Here is a 17,081-nt window from a genome sequence, read left to right on the forward strand (position 1 = left end):
CAGAGCCTGGGGCCTGCTTGGGTTTCTGTGTCTCCCTCTCTCTCTGCTCCTCCCCTGCTCGTGCTCTCTCAAAAATAAACAAACGTTAAAAATTTTTAAAAAGGCATCATAAAAATCATTTTTGACAGCTGCATAGCAGTCCGACGCATGGATACACTATAATTTATGAGCTCATCCTGCTGACGTCCGAGATTTTAGGATGTTCCCAGCTTTCGGCTACTATGAATGAACGCCACAGAGCAAACGTCAGTCGTTTTCCAAGGCCGTGCATTACCAGACATGGAATTAGTGAGTCAGAGTACGCAGCAGCCGCAGGAGAAGAGTGAGTGGCGCCCGCCCAAGCCCGGCCCAGGAGGGTCACCGGCTGCCTGTGCTCGGTGGTAGAGAGGCGCCCACGCCCAGGTCCTCAGAGTCCCCCTTCCGGAGGCCTCCATGCCCAGGCCCGAGCCGTTCGCCGCCAGCAGCAGCAGCCCCCCCTCCGCCATCGCGTCCCTTCCTCCGTGTGTTTCACCGTCCACCTGCCAAGGAGCTGGAAGCTAAATCAAACTCCTAATCCGTACTCAAAACGCGACCTTCCTTACTCTGTTGGCGCCTCTGAGCTGCTGTTTTAAAAACAACCAAATTCTGAATTTAAATATGCTGATGAGATGAAGAGAAATGGCGTAACAGAAAATGCAAAAATGTGTTTTCCTGAGGATACCTGATATAAAAGAGTACGTAAGCTTGTTGACTGAGTACCGATCTAATATCACTGGTGGATACGATGGAGTCGTTCATCTGATACCAGAGGCCATTGCTAGCCTGCAAAAGAGAGCCAATAAAAGAGAGATTAGACAGCATGACAGAGGAAACACCAAGCAAGAGAAATGTAAGAAGAATGGGCTTTCACATTCTAACTGGGAAAGTCCCACCTTGCCCCCTCAGAATGCCAGTGCTGCCTCGAGAAAGTTATTAGCAAAATCTGCACAGCTTACTTTGATGTAGCAGAAGTAGTGGCCAGCATGGCAGTTAAAGCCGGTGTGGACCAGTACTGCATACAGGACATAAATAATCGGTTCCCCGTTTGGTTGAGACATGTACGGTCGGATGTCAAGGTACTCAGGGTATTTCACATCCTAAACAGAAACGGAGAGGGGAAAAAGGAACATCGTTTCCGAGGGCACAGATCACTCTGCACAAGCACATGGAGACCCGCGGAGACCTAACACGCTGGGCTGCGTGTCAGAAGACATGACTGGCCCGGAGCCCGCCTGCGCCCGCACCTATTCAACGTGCTCCCACCGTATTCTTGACTTCCTCTAAACACACAAGGATCTCATCTTAAGTGAATCGTCTGAACCCGTCCGAGAGAGAGAGCAGCGGAACGCTACCTCCGGACTTTAGTCTCACTTACTCCTACTATTTCAGGAGGAGACTGTGGTGTCTCTCGCGTGCTACTCATTTCTGATACTTTCACTCTTCGGAAAGTAGAAAGAAAACAGGCAAATTCAGCGCACTACCATCAAAAACCACGAACAAACAGGAAAACACACTTTGGCGAAAAGAGTGCGAGATCCAGCAGGGACGCCCTCTTTGGATTTCAAATGACACCAGCTCTCCCTGTCTGTCCCCACCTTCACTGACGCTAAAGCCCCAACGCACAGCACAGGCGCCAGTTTTATCATCACAGAGTCTAGCCAGCTAAAACAGACAGAAAGTACATACGCTCATAAACACATGGACCATCACTAGCACAACGCTTTGACGGTTTTTCGCCCACGACCGAATACTAGAAGAACTTAGAAGACCCCGTCACAGAACTGTTCAGTTAGGTCATTTATAACCCTTAATAGTCACTGACACTTCAGTCTTGAAAGACTCAACATAAGAAGTTATTAATAATATTATCTACATACCTTAGCAATTTTTCCACCAGTAAAATTTGCAAACCGTTTCAGAGAAAGTGTAAGAACATTAGAGGATCTGTGTATAGTAAACCTCTTGGAAGCTGGAACCATCTTTTTACACCTTGAAATGAACAGAAACAAAGGATCAGGAAGACATGTATATACATATATATACATATATATACACACACACATATACACACGTGTATATACACATGTGCACACACACATATACACACGTGTATATATGTGTGTGTGTGTATATATATGTGTGTGTGTACACACACACACACATTTTTGGTATTTTAGTCTTTCCCTGGTTATGTCTTTCAAACATTTCCCACCAAACCCAAGAGAAAGATACTAGCTAAGAAACAGCAGCCTTCTCAACCAACAGTGAAAATACTAAAACTTACAATACAGGGGAGATTGCTCAATTAGCATGAAAGAAAAAAGGAAGCTAGAACAATTTCCGAGAAGCCACATAGAAACGGGTAATTTTAAAATTAGGTTAATACAAACTTCTCTCGGTTCACAACAAACTGAAATTTTCAGGCTGATACAATTCTTTGCAGACAAAGCCCTATCCACAGACAAAAGGAATAAAGGTGAAGATTAGAGTGTCCATGAAGTTTAAACGAAGGAGAAATGCCTACGGTAGTAGGCAACTTCTTTCCTCGCAAAACGAGTACCTCATAATGGTTACCTACACCACCTGACGCTAAAGTGAAAATCTATTAAAACCTATGAAATAGGACTTTCTTAAAATACAGGCTCTCTTGACTTCACGGGCAAACATATTAATGAGTCATCAAAACTAGAGGTTTCTAGCAGATACTACCCCAAATCCTGGGTAAGAACCAGAAAGAGCCTTAACTACCCCGGGTGAGGGGGACTCCCACTCCATCACCGCCTCCCCCGCCCGCCACGGACGGTGGCCCAGGCCGTGCCTTCCCACGCGGCGGCTGCTGTGTGCTTCCCGCTCCGGGCAAACCTGCCCAGGAAGGCGGCGCCCGCTGTGTCTCCCAAGGGCAACCCTCTCGAGAGAGTGAGCACTGAGACACCAGGCGTTGTGGCCCTCGAGGAAGAGGGGCCCGGCGCCTTCCGGGCGACAGAAAAGCTAACGAGAGTCCGGCCCCGCCGCGCAGACCACGTACTTGCTGCACTTGTACGAGTTTTCCCCGTCGAGCTGCTCGGGCTTCACGAACTGCTCCAGCGCCTTGTTCACACTCTGAGCAGCCTGGGGAGAGAGGAGAAGCGTCAGCGCCACAGCACCTCTCACTGACACTTGACAGCAAAAAGGAAAAAGAGGGCTCAAAGGTATGAAAGCAGATGGGGGTGTGTTGGGAAAAAGAACATTTCCTGTCATCACGACGTTCACTTTCATACACGTACACAACCAGCGATCTCCGCTGGCTAAGAAACAAGCAGATTAAAGCGAACCATCCGTGAGGAGTTGCTCGCTGCGGCGTCGTTTAAGTTAGCATGGAACCGGACGCACCAAACACGCACCGGCCAGGATCCAGGCGGCCGCTCACGGCACGGCCGTCCCCGCGCACACGCAGTGAGGCGGTCACGCGCCCAACTGAGATGTCACGCCGGCCTGGAAGCATGAGTAACATGCTTGCAACCAGTTTCTATCACACCGTGAAGGGCTCATTCTGAGGGACGGGACCGCCTACGAGTCCGCAATGTTTCTCGCTTCTATCGTTAAGCACGCAGCACATTTGTAATCAGAAAAATAAAAAGCTTAACAAAAAATAGGAGCTGAGACAATGCGAGGAGCCAAAGAGTTTCTAAAAAATTACCATCATCTAAATTGGGCTAAACCAGGCATCAGATTCTGGTTTTGTCATGATGCCAAGTGAAAAGTCAAAGGCGAGAAAAAGATTAAGTGTTCTACGTCTGTAAGATACCTACTCCAAATCTGACATAATCTCCTCTGAATCAAGTCTCAGAGTAGTAAGATTTTCAATTTGTATTTCCTAGCACGTGTAGTCTGAGTTATAAATGAACTACAGACAAAGTTACATCAAGTCTGACTGCCTTCTCCTAATCTCACCGCCACAATTAGCAAACTTACCTTTATCTCCAACGTTATATCGAGATACGGATCGAACGTATCGGAGACACCTTTGCAATTTAAACACTTAACTGAAACAAAAATAAAATGCAAAGAATAAGCAAAGCGTCATCATTATGGCATGACCAACTACTGAAACGACAGAACACAAAAATACCACTTCAAAATAAAAAATCAAAGTACGTTGTTGTTTTTTTTTCAGATGGGGCAAACAACTGTAATACCACACACAGTGTGAGTCAGTGTCGAGAATGCAGCCCACACACACTGCTGGTTGGAAAGGGAACGGGTAGAACCTCCTAGAAGGACGACATGGCAGTACCACGATGTAGAACACATACCCTTTCATGCAGCAATTCTAATCCTAAGAATTCATCCTACTTATACACTTTCACATGAACATAAAGGCATCGCACAGGGATATTCACTGACAGGAAGAACAAGAACAAAAAGTTTGAAACAACCTCCATATCCGTTGTCACAAGGGGGCTCAAGTGGAATTCTACTTCGGCTGTGAAAGACTGTTACCCACATGTACTGAAATGGACCAAGATTTCCAATGTTAAGAGAAAAATGAGAGAGGTCTATCTAACATACTCCCAGTGTGCTCACGCACAGGAGAGTGCTGGAAGGATGGACCACAAACTGAGACATGGGTTGCCTCTGAGGAAGGGGTTTGGGAGTCTGGGCTGGATTGGGAGGCACACTTTCCATTGCTAACCCTGTCCGCCTGCACTTTTTTAACCACATGCATGCATCACTTTACCAACTTTTTTTTTTTTAATGTTTATTTATTTTTGAGACAGAGACAGAGTGTGAGCAGGGGAGGGGTAGAGAGAGAGGGAGACAAGGGATCTGAAACAGGCTCCGGGCTCTGAGCTGTCAGCACAGAGCCCGACACGGGGCTCGAACTCAAGACCCCATGAGACCATGACTTGAGCCGAAGTCAGACGCTTAACCAATTGAGCCACCCAGGCGCCCCCACTTTACCAACTTTTAAACAAGACTTTACCTCTAGATCTTAGGTATCCTCCAAATATCTGACAAACGAGTGTGGTAGCCTGGGTGTGTCTGTCTAATCTGAAAAACAAAGTGATAGGAGACAAGAGTTCAACAAAAATTACAGATGCTATGACAAAGCTTTAAAAGCATGGACTTCTATATAAGAACGAGACTTCAAATAAGAAGCCACAAAATAAAAAGACACCAGAATGCGAGGCCGCCAGAGAATAGTCTTGTCTGGACCAGAACGCAGGGAGGGTTTGGGGAGGCAACCCGAAAGAGGTAGGACAGTTCTGAGAAGGGACCTGACACTGAGGCAGGCACCTGTGCTGGAAGCAAGCGGCAAGACTGTGCCGCTGGGCGTGTGGCCCCGCTGGTGAAGGCAGGGGACACGGAGCGTTCTCCTCTGCTCTGGGGTCAGTCATCCAGGCAAGCGGAGCCCAGCCGAGGCAGGGCCAGCAGAACAGGAGATCTACCAGGTGTGCTCAGGCAACAGCAAGTGGGTTGGGATTTGGTATCTAGCTGTATTTGCAATCTTCCTCTTGAGTCTGCATTTAGATTTTAAGGAAGAAACTGCAGAAATTGGTAACTGACCAGACTAAGATGCAGGGAACACACACAAATTTCATAGGCTGGAGATGAGCAGAAAAAATGCTGGGCACAACTAGAAAGGAGAAGTGGTTAGTTTTAGATCTGCAAAGGGATGCTGGTGCTCAGAAATTAAGTAACGGCAAAACCAATATCCAATCCCTGACACCGGTTATTAAATCCAAATTGTTACGGTAAGCATACCTTTAAAATATTTTCACCATTTTATTTTTTTACACGGTACTTTATTTTTTTTTTCAAGTTTATTTTATCTACTTTGAGAGCATGTGTGCACATGCGTGGGAGGAGGGGCAGGGGGGGGAGGAGAGTGGAAGAGAGAGAATCCCAAGCAGGCTTAGCACTGTCAGCACAGAGCCCGACGTCGGGCTTGAACTCACGAACCGTGAGAGCATGACCTGAGCTGAAAATCAAGAGTCGGACGCTTCACTGACTGAGCCACCCAAGTGCCCCTAACCACTTAAAAATAATGGCAATCATGTGAGGAAGAGGCAGCGCAAGGTCAAAAGTGAAGCAAACACAGAGCTCTGCGCATTCATCATAAAAGGCGAGACTGAACTCGGTAAGCCGGCGATGTCGAGGGAAGACGTGAGCGATGCTTTGCTGTACTCACTTATTGCTGCCATTCAAGCATGCTTTTTGCATAGCATCAACAGTGTACTGAAGGAATTCATGGGCATCTTCTTGGTTTCCAAAGCGGAAGTGCCTAGCTATACCTGTGAAGTTTAAGTGAAGACAGAGCTTTATCATCACATACAATCCACCTTGGCTGTGCCCCCATCCCCCCAGACGTTCCATCCCGTGACCATCTGTCGGTTAGAAAACGCCTGTAATTACTTTATGAGTTGACTAACACAAACTGCCTGAGAATGGCTAGAACCATGCCCCTGAAGACCATTACGAGTGCATGTGGGCTAGAGCTCCTGAGAGCCCAGAGACTCTAGGTCATCAGCAAGTTAATAAAATTATAGCTGACTAAATTCAACTTTGGCTGTATGGTCTCAAAAATTTGTTCACAATGTGACGTTAGTGCCCACAATCCTACTAAATTTGGTGCTAGGGCTCCCTAAGAGAATTCACGGCAAACATAAATGTCTACGCTTCTGTTCCAATAACCCACAGAACACCCCGCATCTCAGTTCCACGGCAGCCCTGCAGCCCTATTTCTAACTGAGCAGCTGCAACACAGAATGACATAATGAAACGCAAGAGTATAAACAATGTCACAATAAAGCATCAACAGAGCAAGTTCTATAGATGAATATATAGAAATACAAATTCGCTGGAGTCACAGGAAACTGCCAGTGTTCCGCCAGTTCTGCCTACAAAAATGGCAATCTCATGATCCAACCACATGTCAGGGGGTTATGTGAGCTCGTGAATATGGGTGCAAACAGCAATGACCTTTTCTTAAAGTCTAGGTTTAAAAATATTAATCGTTCTTTATATACACAAAATTAAACAAACAAAATTACCCCTGGCTAAAATTCTGCCGGGATCTGACACTGTTTAAAAAATGTTTGCACTGTCTCCTCTGGCCTGTTAATAAAGCCAAGGGCCAATAGAACACCTCTTAATCTTGAGCAGCTTTTTAGGCAAAAGGATTATAGATTGTCACTGTATAATTATCCACCCCTGTAATTACGCAGCTAGATTCCAGATTAACAGTTAGGGTTTCCTTTTTATTTGCATGCATTTTTTTCTCCTAACTCAGTTAATTAAAATGATGTAAAAGTTTACTGCAAAAACACACAGAAAGTGTGTTAAAAAATTTCAAGCACCCTATCAGGATCATTATAATGCAAAAGAAAATTTTAAAGTCATTTAAAAATTAAATAGAAAAAGCAAAATTTATCTACAAATTTGCTCAGTTATGAGTTTAAATGTTGCTTTAAGAGCAGAGTTAACTCAAGTTTGATAATTCCTGACGCTATAGGTTAATATTCACTGAATTGAAACGAATCCAAAAATATTTAAAGAAACCTATGGGACAATATTATAGTATAACTCAGCATAGAAATCCAAATAACTAGGGGGAAAAAAAATCACTGTAAAACTTACCAATGATTTTATTAAAAAAGTGAGTTTTAAAAATTTAAATTTGCTTATACTGAACTGAATACTTTATTACACTGTCATCTTTTAGGGTTTCAAAATGTGTTTCTATACTAAACATTTTACTGAAAATTTGTTATGAATTAAAGATATAGCCACGTATGATAAGACGTTTGTTTTCTGCAATACACCAGGGGCTCATCTTTTACCAGTTGGGCCATTAAGACCAATTACCTAATAAATACTGAAATAAATTACTAGCGATGATACTTACGCCGCATCTCATTAATGACAAACATCGGCTTAATAACATCCCCAGGATTACTGAGTGCCTGGGTGATATGTGCTTGCATGGTACACATCATACAAAATCCTTCTGCGTGACCTGAAAGATAACAGATGATAATCCTCCAAATTAGCAAAATATGGCTATACAGACACCACGGACTACTTTAAATAAGGGGCACACTCCTGAAATGAATTAATGACAATGGCTACTGTGTGTCACACCTTGAGCTAGCTTCATTCATTCTCACCTAATTCTCCAACAAGCCTAAGTGATCAATATATACTGGCTCAATTTCATAAGAGAAAAACTGAGACTCAGAGAGTTAAAACTTTGCCCAATGTCAAATTAAATGGATGACACATGCTGAACTCAAATATTTTCTTCATTTTCAAAGCTTGTGCCCTTAACTTCTCTTTATACTGGGAAAAATAGGTTTTCTCTTATACTACCATTTGTCTCAAACAGTTAAAAAAAAAGTGTCCATACAAGAAGTTCAAAGCCTTTCTGTAAATATTCTGGTCTTGTTGGACATGTACAGGGGTCTCTGTTACACATTTCTTCCTTTTTACAACTTCTAAAAAACGTGAAAACCATTCTTAGCTCATGACTAACTGGTTGTACTGGTATCCCATGAGTAGAGGCCACAAATGCTGCTAACCATCCTACAAAAAGCCCAGGCCACCCCCCACAACAAAGCATTATCTGGTTCCAAACATCAGTAGTGCTGAGATTGAGAAACTCACCTTAAACTAAATCCTGCTCAGTACCTGCCTCACAAAGAGCCTTGAAAGGTTCAAACTCTTTCCAACTGATACAACTGTGTCCCAGAATAAAGCTCAAAAATTATTTATAGGAATCAAAAAGAAAAAAAAAAAACCTTCCACACCCAAAAACATAACATTCTAATTAAAGACTACAAGGCACGAAAAATGCAGGAATGACCAATAACATGGAGAAAATAAACAGAAACAGACCCAGAAATGGCACAGATAATAAAATCAAGAGACAAAGACATTAAAAAATAAATTATATACACATTCATGTGTTCAAGGAGGTAGAAAAAAGCAAAAGCATGTTAGGGGGAGCCATGGAAACAGATCCAAATGTACTTTACAGGTGAAAGGTAGACTCTCTGAGATGAAAAACACAGATGAGATTAATAACAGATTAGACAGAAGAGAAGAAAACATTAGTGAACTTGAAGACTTAGCAACAGAAATAATCCATAACGAAACACATACACACACAAACTCAGAACAACAAAAACATTAGCATATCAGTGAGCAGTGGGACTCCAAGTTAATCCCTAAAAATACATATAATTGGAGTATGAAGGAACAGAGTATTTCAGGAAATAATGACTGTCTATAGAGAGCACAAAGGAGATTTTTAGAATGATGCTACAGTTTTGTTTCCTGAAAAGGTGGTGGTTTGCATGAATCTATACCTGTGTTAAAATTCATTGAACTGTGCACCAAAAAGTTTAACATTACTCTAACGACAAAAATAAAAATTTTTTAAATGACTAGAAGTCATGCAAATTTCAAACAGTACGTCTACAGATCTAAGAGTCTCAGTAAGTCCCAAACAGAAAAAGACACGAGAAAACTACACAAAAACTACTCAGACTGCTTAGGACAGTGATAAAGACAGCATCATAAAACAGTGAGTAAAACAAACAAACAAAACATGTACACAGAAACAAAGCTAAAACTGACAACAGACTTCTTGTCAGAAACAACACGGAACAGAAAACAGCACAGTAACATCTTTCAGGTATTAGAAGAATAATGTTCTTCTCACACTGTATAGAGCACAGAATTCTAGGCCCCATGAAAACATCTTTCTAACACAAAGATGAGACTTTCACTTCTGGGAAGACAGAGGAGAGGTTCTTCCTCCCATCCCTCTGCGAAATAGAAAAGCCCTGGACGTTGTCTGTAAAACAAATATAAGAAGGCAGTGAAAGACAGAGGAAAAGACAAGCCAGCAACTGTGGAACCCAAAGAATGACATTGTGGCAAGTTCCCTGGGTTTTCTTTGTGCCTCAGATAGTCCAGAGCTAAAGAAGCTAGCAACCTGGAAACACCAACAAACAGAATAAAGCCCCAATGAAAGCCTGCTTTCTGCAGCCAAAAGACCAGCGTGGCAAGACAGAAAACTTTTGGACAGTAATTCTCTACTCTAGCCACACACCACAGAAAAACAATGACTCCCAGACCCCTAGGCCAGCAAAGGCCAAGTAGGCAGCCTAAACTTCCACTTGCCAGGCTGCAATGGGGCACCCACCCCACCCACTCGGAGTAGTGTTAGAGAAGGTGGATTAGGAGCTAGAACTTTCATCCATGTGGGGTGATAACAACCACACCTCATCCCACAGCAAAGATCAGGTGAGGAACCTGGACTTGTATGCCAGCCCCTGGTAGTGAAGACGACTCCCTCCAATTCGCCATTGGGATAGTATCAGAATCAGGACTTTCAACATCACCCAGCGGTACAAAGCTGCTGTGGTGTCAGTGGAGACCAGGTGGAGAGCAGGAACGAGGAGCCCCAACCTCCCCCTGCCCCCATGCTTCACGGGCAGAAGCCTGGACTTCTACCTCAACCTAATACTACTTCCTTTGCCAGAGTGCTATCACAGATAGCCCGCCGAAGCAATCATTAGATAAGATCCACATAAAACTTGTAACACAAAAGCGTCCAGGTTTCAACTGAAAATCACTCATCATTTCTCAAATGAGTGAAAAAAGACAATAAAGAGATGATGCTCGCACTGAGATGATACAGATGTCAGAATTATCTAGCAAAGGTTTTAAAGAAACCAAGATAAAAATGGCTCAGCTGATAATCACAAACACACTAGGAACAACTGAAAAATACAGAAAGACTCAACAAAGAAATAGGAGATATAAAGAACCAAGTGGAAACTTTAGAAACAAAAAATACAATAATCAAAATAAACTCAGTGAATACGTTAGAAGAATAGAGATTGCAGAAGAAAAAAATCAGTCAACATGAAGACAGAACAGCAGAAATTACCCACTCTGAAGAAAGGAGAGAAAAGAGACTGGTGGGGGCAGGGGGGGGGGCAATGAACAGAGCCTCAGGGACCTGTGGGACTCTAACAAAACATGTAGCACACATGTCATCAGACTCCCAGAGGAGCCCCAGAGGGCTGAAAAAATATTACACAGAAGGAAGGCTGAAAATTTCCCGAATGTGGTAAAAAATAGAAGTCTACAGATCCAAGAAGCTGAGCAAACCCCAAACAGGAAAAAAAAACCTATCCCCAAACATATCATAACTAAACTTCTGAAAACTAAAGACAGAATCTTGAAAGCGGTGAAAGAAAACAGTACACTACCTATGAAAGTGTGTGTGTGTGTGTGTGTGTGTGTGTGTGTATGAAACAAACAAGAAAAATGACAGACTTCAGATCAAAAATGGTGGAGGCCAGAGGAAGTGACACAATTTTCAAGGTCTGAATGAAAAGGAGTATCCACCCAGAACCCTACACACAGTGGAAATACCCTTCAGGAATGAAGGCAAAATCAAGACATTCTCAGATGAAGCAAAAACTAAGAAAATCTGGGGGTGCCTGGGTGGCTCAGTCGGTTGAGCATCCGACTTCGGCTCGGGTCATGATCTCGCAGTCCCTGAGTTCAAGCCCCGCGTCAGGCTCTGTGCTGACCACTAAGAGCCTGGGGCCTGCTTCAGATTCTGTGCCTGCCTCTCTCTCTCTGCCCCTCCCCTGCTCACGCTCTCTCAAAAATAATGTTAAAAAAAAAATTTTAAAAACAAAGACAATCTGTCACCAGTACACATACCTTAAAAGAATGACTAAAAGAATTCTCTCAACAAAAAGGGAATGATTTTTTAAAAACAGAAACCCTGGAACATCAAAAAGGAGGAAAGAAATAGTAACAAAAAATAAAGGCAAATATAATAGGCTTTCTTTTTCTCAAGTTTCTAACTTATGTGACGATCAAAAAAATTACAACACTGTCACTGATATGGTTCTAAATGTAAGTGGACGAAATATTTAATTACCTGACAATTAGGGGAGACTAAAGAGAGGTAGAAGTTAAGGTTTCTACACTTACTTTTATTTGGTAAAATGACACCAGTAGACTCTGATAAGTTATGTATATATAATGCAAACCTAGAGTAACCACTAAAAAGACTACATATACTCAAAAATGTTAAAAATAAATCAAAACAAAGTTATAAAAAAAATTCACGTAACCCACAGAAAGGCAGGGAGAAGGAAATAAAAACAAAAAACAGAGAGAAAACAAAATGACAGATTTAAGTCCTGATTTGTCAATAAGCTTAAAAATGTAAATGTTCTAAATATACCAATTAAAAAAACCCAGATTAACAAAGTAGATGGGATAACGTGACTCAATCATATGATACCTCCATTTTATATATATATATATATATATATATATATATATGTGTGTGTGTGTGTATACATATATACACACACACACATATATATACATTTATGTGTATATATACATACCTATATACACACACACACACACACACATATATATATATATATATATATACATACACACAAAAACTTACAGCAATCCTCAATGTGTTTGTAGCAAACAACAAAGCTGCAATACACATGAACCAAACTCTGATAGAACTGAAAACAGACATAGAGAAATCCACAACTAGAGCTGCAAACCTCAACATCCTTCTGTCAATAAATGAACAATGAGAAAATCAGCAAGGATACAGAACTCAGCAATATCATCAGCCAATGGGATATGGACAACTTATAGAACACTCCAGACAACAGCACTATACAAATTCATTTCAAGGGCTCATGGAACATATACCAAGATAGACCATATCCTGGGCCACAAAACAAACCTCAAAAAATTGAAGAGAGTGGAACCTGGGTGGCCCAGTCAGTTGAGTGCTGAACTTAGGTTCAGGTCATGATCTCACGGTTTGTGAGTTTGAGCCCCTCACTGGGATCACTGCTCTCAGTGCAGAGCCTGCTTTGGATGCTCTGTCCCCCTTTCTCTGTCCCTCCCCTGCTTGTGCACACGTGATCGCTTGAGCTCTCCCTCGCTCTCAAAAAATAAATAAATAAAAAGAAATAAATAACACATTTAAAAATTTTAAGGGAATTGAAATAATAAAGGATATGTTTTCTACCACACTGGAATCATAATGGAAATTAGAGAAAGATAACAGGAAAATCAATAAATACCTGGAAACTAAGTAACATGCTTCTATATAATCCATGGATCAAAAAATAAATATCAAGGGAAACTTAAAAATGCACTGAACTAATGAAAAAACAACATATCAAAAATGCAGAGACACAGCTAACGCATTGCTGAAAGGGCAACGTATGGGTATTGCCAATATCAGAAACAAAACCCTGCAGATACAAAAAACTGAATTTGTAATTTAAAAACTCTCAAAAAGTACAGCTCCAGACCAAGATAGCTTCACTGATAAAGGCCACCAAATGTTTAAATACGAACCTACATCAAGTCCACACAATCTCTTCAAAAACCCAGAGGAGTTAATGTATCCCAAATTCATTTTTTAAAAAACTAGTATTACCCTGATAATGAACCAAACAAATATGGTACAAAGTTAGAAAACAGACCACCATCTCTCATGAATAGATATGTAAAATTCCTTAATAAAATATTACAAGTAAAATTCAGCAAAACTCAAAAACGATTACGCATCAGAGGAGAGAGGGGAAGATGCCACGGACTAGGAGGACCCGAGGCTCGACTCATCCCACGAATACAAGATAACTATCAAGTCATCCCAAATACCCTAGAAATTGATCTGAGAACTGGCAGAACAAACTCCACAACTAGAGGCAGAGGAGAGGCCACATGGAGGAGGAAGAGCAGAGCCACAGACTGGGAGAGAAAATGTGGCTCCTGCAGTAGGGAGGGAGCTGCAGTCACTGAAGAGGGCAGGGCAAGAGACATACTGGCACACAGGGCAGTGCAAGGGGAGAAGAATCCCCAGAGCAACTGGCTCGCAAAGCAAAAGGTTCCAAATTTCCTGAGTTCTTACCACCCGAAGGGTTTAAAGCCTGGAGTTTTAAAGGTCAGAGTAAGTGGCTCTGGTAGAGATCAGAAGACACTGCTGCTGCTCTTGGAGAAAACAGACCTACAGCGTGGAAACAAGATCTGACGAGTGCCTGAGGCACACAGTAGGGAGGTTAGCTGCTCATCACAGAGCATGTCCAAGAAAGAGAGTGTTCACAGAGAGACCCCCTTGGGAACAAAGACACTGGCCACCAGCATTTCCTTCCCTCTGCCCTGCAGTGTAAACAAGGAGCCACCTGTGGGAACCAGGACAGCACCAACACTCACTACCTAACATGCTGACTCTAAGCCCTCCCCGCCCCCGCCCCCCCCCCCATGCTCTGGAAGAACCTCCCTTCCCAGTCACACTTGCCACAGTCCCAGTGCAGCAGGTCCCTCCCCCAGAAGACCAAACTAAACCCCTGCTAACCTCCATCGCCCCCCGCCAGGAGTTTTTCAAGGCCTCAGTTCTGGGTGGCAGCAGCAACAGGTCTCATTTTACAAGCAGATCAGGGCACACCCAGTTAAAACTCATCACATTCAGGCCAGGGACCAAACACTGCCCACAACAGGCAAAGAGAGCCTCTGCAGACAATCAGCCTGAAAGGTAAAGTGGCCAGAATACAACAGCAGAGCACACAAAGCTCACGGTGGAGACATTCCTGGCAGCGCCAGGCCTTGGGGAACAGGAGATACTACACTGCGGGGCACTATGTGACCTCTCCATAAAGTCATTACCCTCAAAAACCAGGAACCATAGGTCACTTTCCTAACACACAGAAACAAGCACAGGGACTTAGACAAAATGAGAAGACAGAGGAATTTGCCCCAAATGAAAGAACAGGAAGGCCATGGCCAGAGATCTGAGTGGAACAGTTTTAAGTAACACAGCTGACGGAGAATTTAAAGCAATGATCATGAGGATACTAGCTGGACTTGAGAAAAGAGTGGAGGACATCAGTGAGACCATTAACAGAGATAAGGAATAACATAACAGAGATAAAGGGCTCAATAAATGAAATGAGAAACATGCTTGATGGAATAAACAGCAGGTTGGAAGAAGAAGAACAAATTAATGGCCTAAAAGAGTAATGGAAAGTTACCAAGCTGAACAAAATAGAGAAAAAAGAATTATGCAAAACAAGAATAGGCTTAGGGAATTCAGTGACTCCATCAAACATAACATTCATATTGGGATCCCAGAAGAAGAGAAAAAAAGAGGCTGAGAATTTATTTGAAGAAATAATAGCTGACAACTTCCTTAATCTGGGGAAGGAAATAGATATCTTGATCCAGGAGGCACAGAGAACCCCCGACAAAATCAACAGAAGTAGATCCACACCAAGATGTATTGTGATGGCAAAATATAGTGATAAAAAAAAATATTAAAAGCAGCAAGACAAATGAAGGCTGTTACATACAAAGGAAACCCTGTAAGGCTACCAGCGGATTTTTCAGTAGAAACTTTCCAAGCCGGAAAGCAGTGGCATAATATATTTAAAGTGCTGAATGGGAAAAACCTGCAACCAAAAATACTCTATCTAGCAAGGCTACCATTCAGCATAGGAGAGAGAAAGAGTTTCCCAGACAAACAAAAACTAAAGGAGTTAGTGGCCACTAAAACAGCCCTGCACGAAGTATTAAAGGTGACTGACTCTTTGAGTGGAAAGGAAAGACCAAAAATGACAATATGAAGGTAGGAAGCACAAAAACAGTAAAAATGAATATTTCTGTAAAATATCAGTCAAGAAACTAACAACAGGATGTAAAATATGACACCATATACCTAAAATGTGAGGAAGAAAGGAGTAAAGAATAGGTTCCAACTTAAACAACCATCAAGTTAATATAGACTGCTATATGCAAAAGATGTTATACACAAACCTAATGGTAACCACGAATCAAAAACCAGTAATAAATACACAAAGAAGAAAAAGAAATCCAAATATATCACCAAAGAAAACCAGCAAACCATGAAAGAGAGAAAGACAAGAATGAATCAGAGAAAATCTTCAGAAACAACCACAAAACAAGTAGTAAAATGATAATAAATACATAGTTACCAATAATTACTTTGAATATAAGTGAACTAAACACTCCAATCAAAAGACACAGGGTGACAGGGTGCCTGGGTGGCTCAGTCAGTTAAGTGTCCAACTTCAGCTCAGGTCATGATCTCACAGTTCATGGTTTGAGCTCTGCATCAGGCTCTGTGCTGATAGCTCCGAGCCAGGAGCCTGCTTCGGATTCTGTGTATGTGTGTGTGTGTGTGTGTGTCTCTCTCTCTCTGCCCTTCCCACAATTGTGCGCACACCTGCTCACGCTAGCTCTCTCTCAAAAATAAACATTACAATAAATAAAAATAAAAATAAACAATAATAATAAAGGGGACAACCCAACAAGAAGATACTACAATTATAAATATTTATGCACCCAACATGAAAGCACCCAAATATATAAAACAGTAAATAATAAACATGAAGGAACTAATTGATAATAACACAATAACAGTAGGGGACTTTAACACCCCACTGACATCAATGGACAGATCATCTAAACAGAACATCCACAAGGAGGCAAAGGCTTTGAACGACACTGGACCAGATGGACTTAACAGGCATATTCAGAACATTCCATCCCAAAACAGCAGAATACACATTCATGTGCACATGGATCATTCTCCAGAATAGATCACACATTAGCCCACAAAACAACCCTCAACAAATTCAAGAAGATTGTAATCATACTATGAATCTTTTCTGACCAAACACTATGAAATTACAAGTCAACCACAAGAAAAAATCTGGAAAGATCACAAATACATGGATTAAAAAACATCATATTAAACAATGAATGGGTCAACCAGGAAATCAAAAACGAAATTTAAAAAGTAGAGGCACATGGGTGGTTCAGTTAAGTGTCTGACTCTTGATTTTGGTTCAGGTCATGATCCCATGTTTTGTGAAATCGAGCCTTGTGTCAGGCTCTGGGATGACAGCATGGAGCCTGTTTGGGATTCCCTTTCCACCTCTCTCTCTCTCTCTGTTCCCCTCCTACTTGTGCATGTACAC

At 42.2% G+C, this 17,081-nt stretch overlaps 1 protein-coding gene across 2 annotated transcripts in view; it reads right to left on the reverse strand.

Annotated features, from left to right (window-relative positions):
* USP42 (ubiquitin specific peptidase 42) overlaps positions 1-17,081 on the reverse strand; it is a 49,322-nt gene that overhangs the window by 11,829 nt on the left and 20,412 nt on the right. For both annotated transcript variants that reach the window (XM_043559646.1, XM_043559645.1), the window contains exons 4-11: positions 7,907-8,017; positions 6,191-6,293; positions 4,982-5,049; positions 3,970-4,040; positions 3,044-3,126; positions 1,896-2,007; positions 975-1,115; positions 701-801 (exon numbers count right to left, since the gene is read on the reverse strand). In XM_043559646.1, the coding sequence (XP_043415581.1) occupies positions 701-801; positions 975-1,115; positions 1,896-2,007; positions 3,044-3,126; positions 3,970-4,040; positions 4,982-5,049; positions 6,191-6,293; positions 7,907-8,017 (790 nt within the window). The remainder of the gene's footprint in view (positions 1-700; positions 802-974; positions 1,116-1,895; positions 2,008-3,043; positions 3,127-3,969; positions 4,041-4,981; positions 5,050-6,190; positions 6,294-7,906; positions 8,018-17,081) is intronic.

This window comes from Prionailurus bengalensis, chromosome E3 (assembly GCF_016509475.1).
Source record: "Prionailurus bengalensis isolate Pbe53 chromosome E3, Fcat_Pben_1.1_paternal_pri, whole genome shotgun sequence".
Lineage (NCBI taxonomy): Eukaryota > Metazoa > Chordata > Mammalia > Carnivora > Felidae > Prionailurus > Prionailurus bengalensis.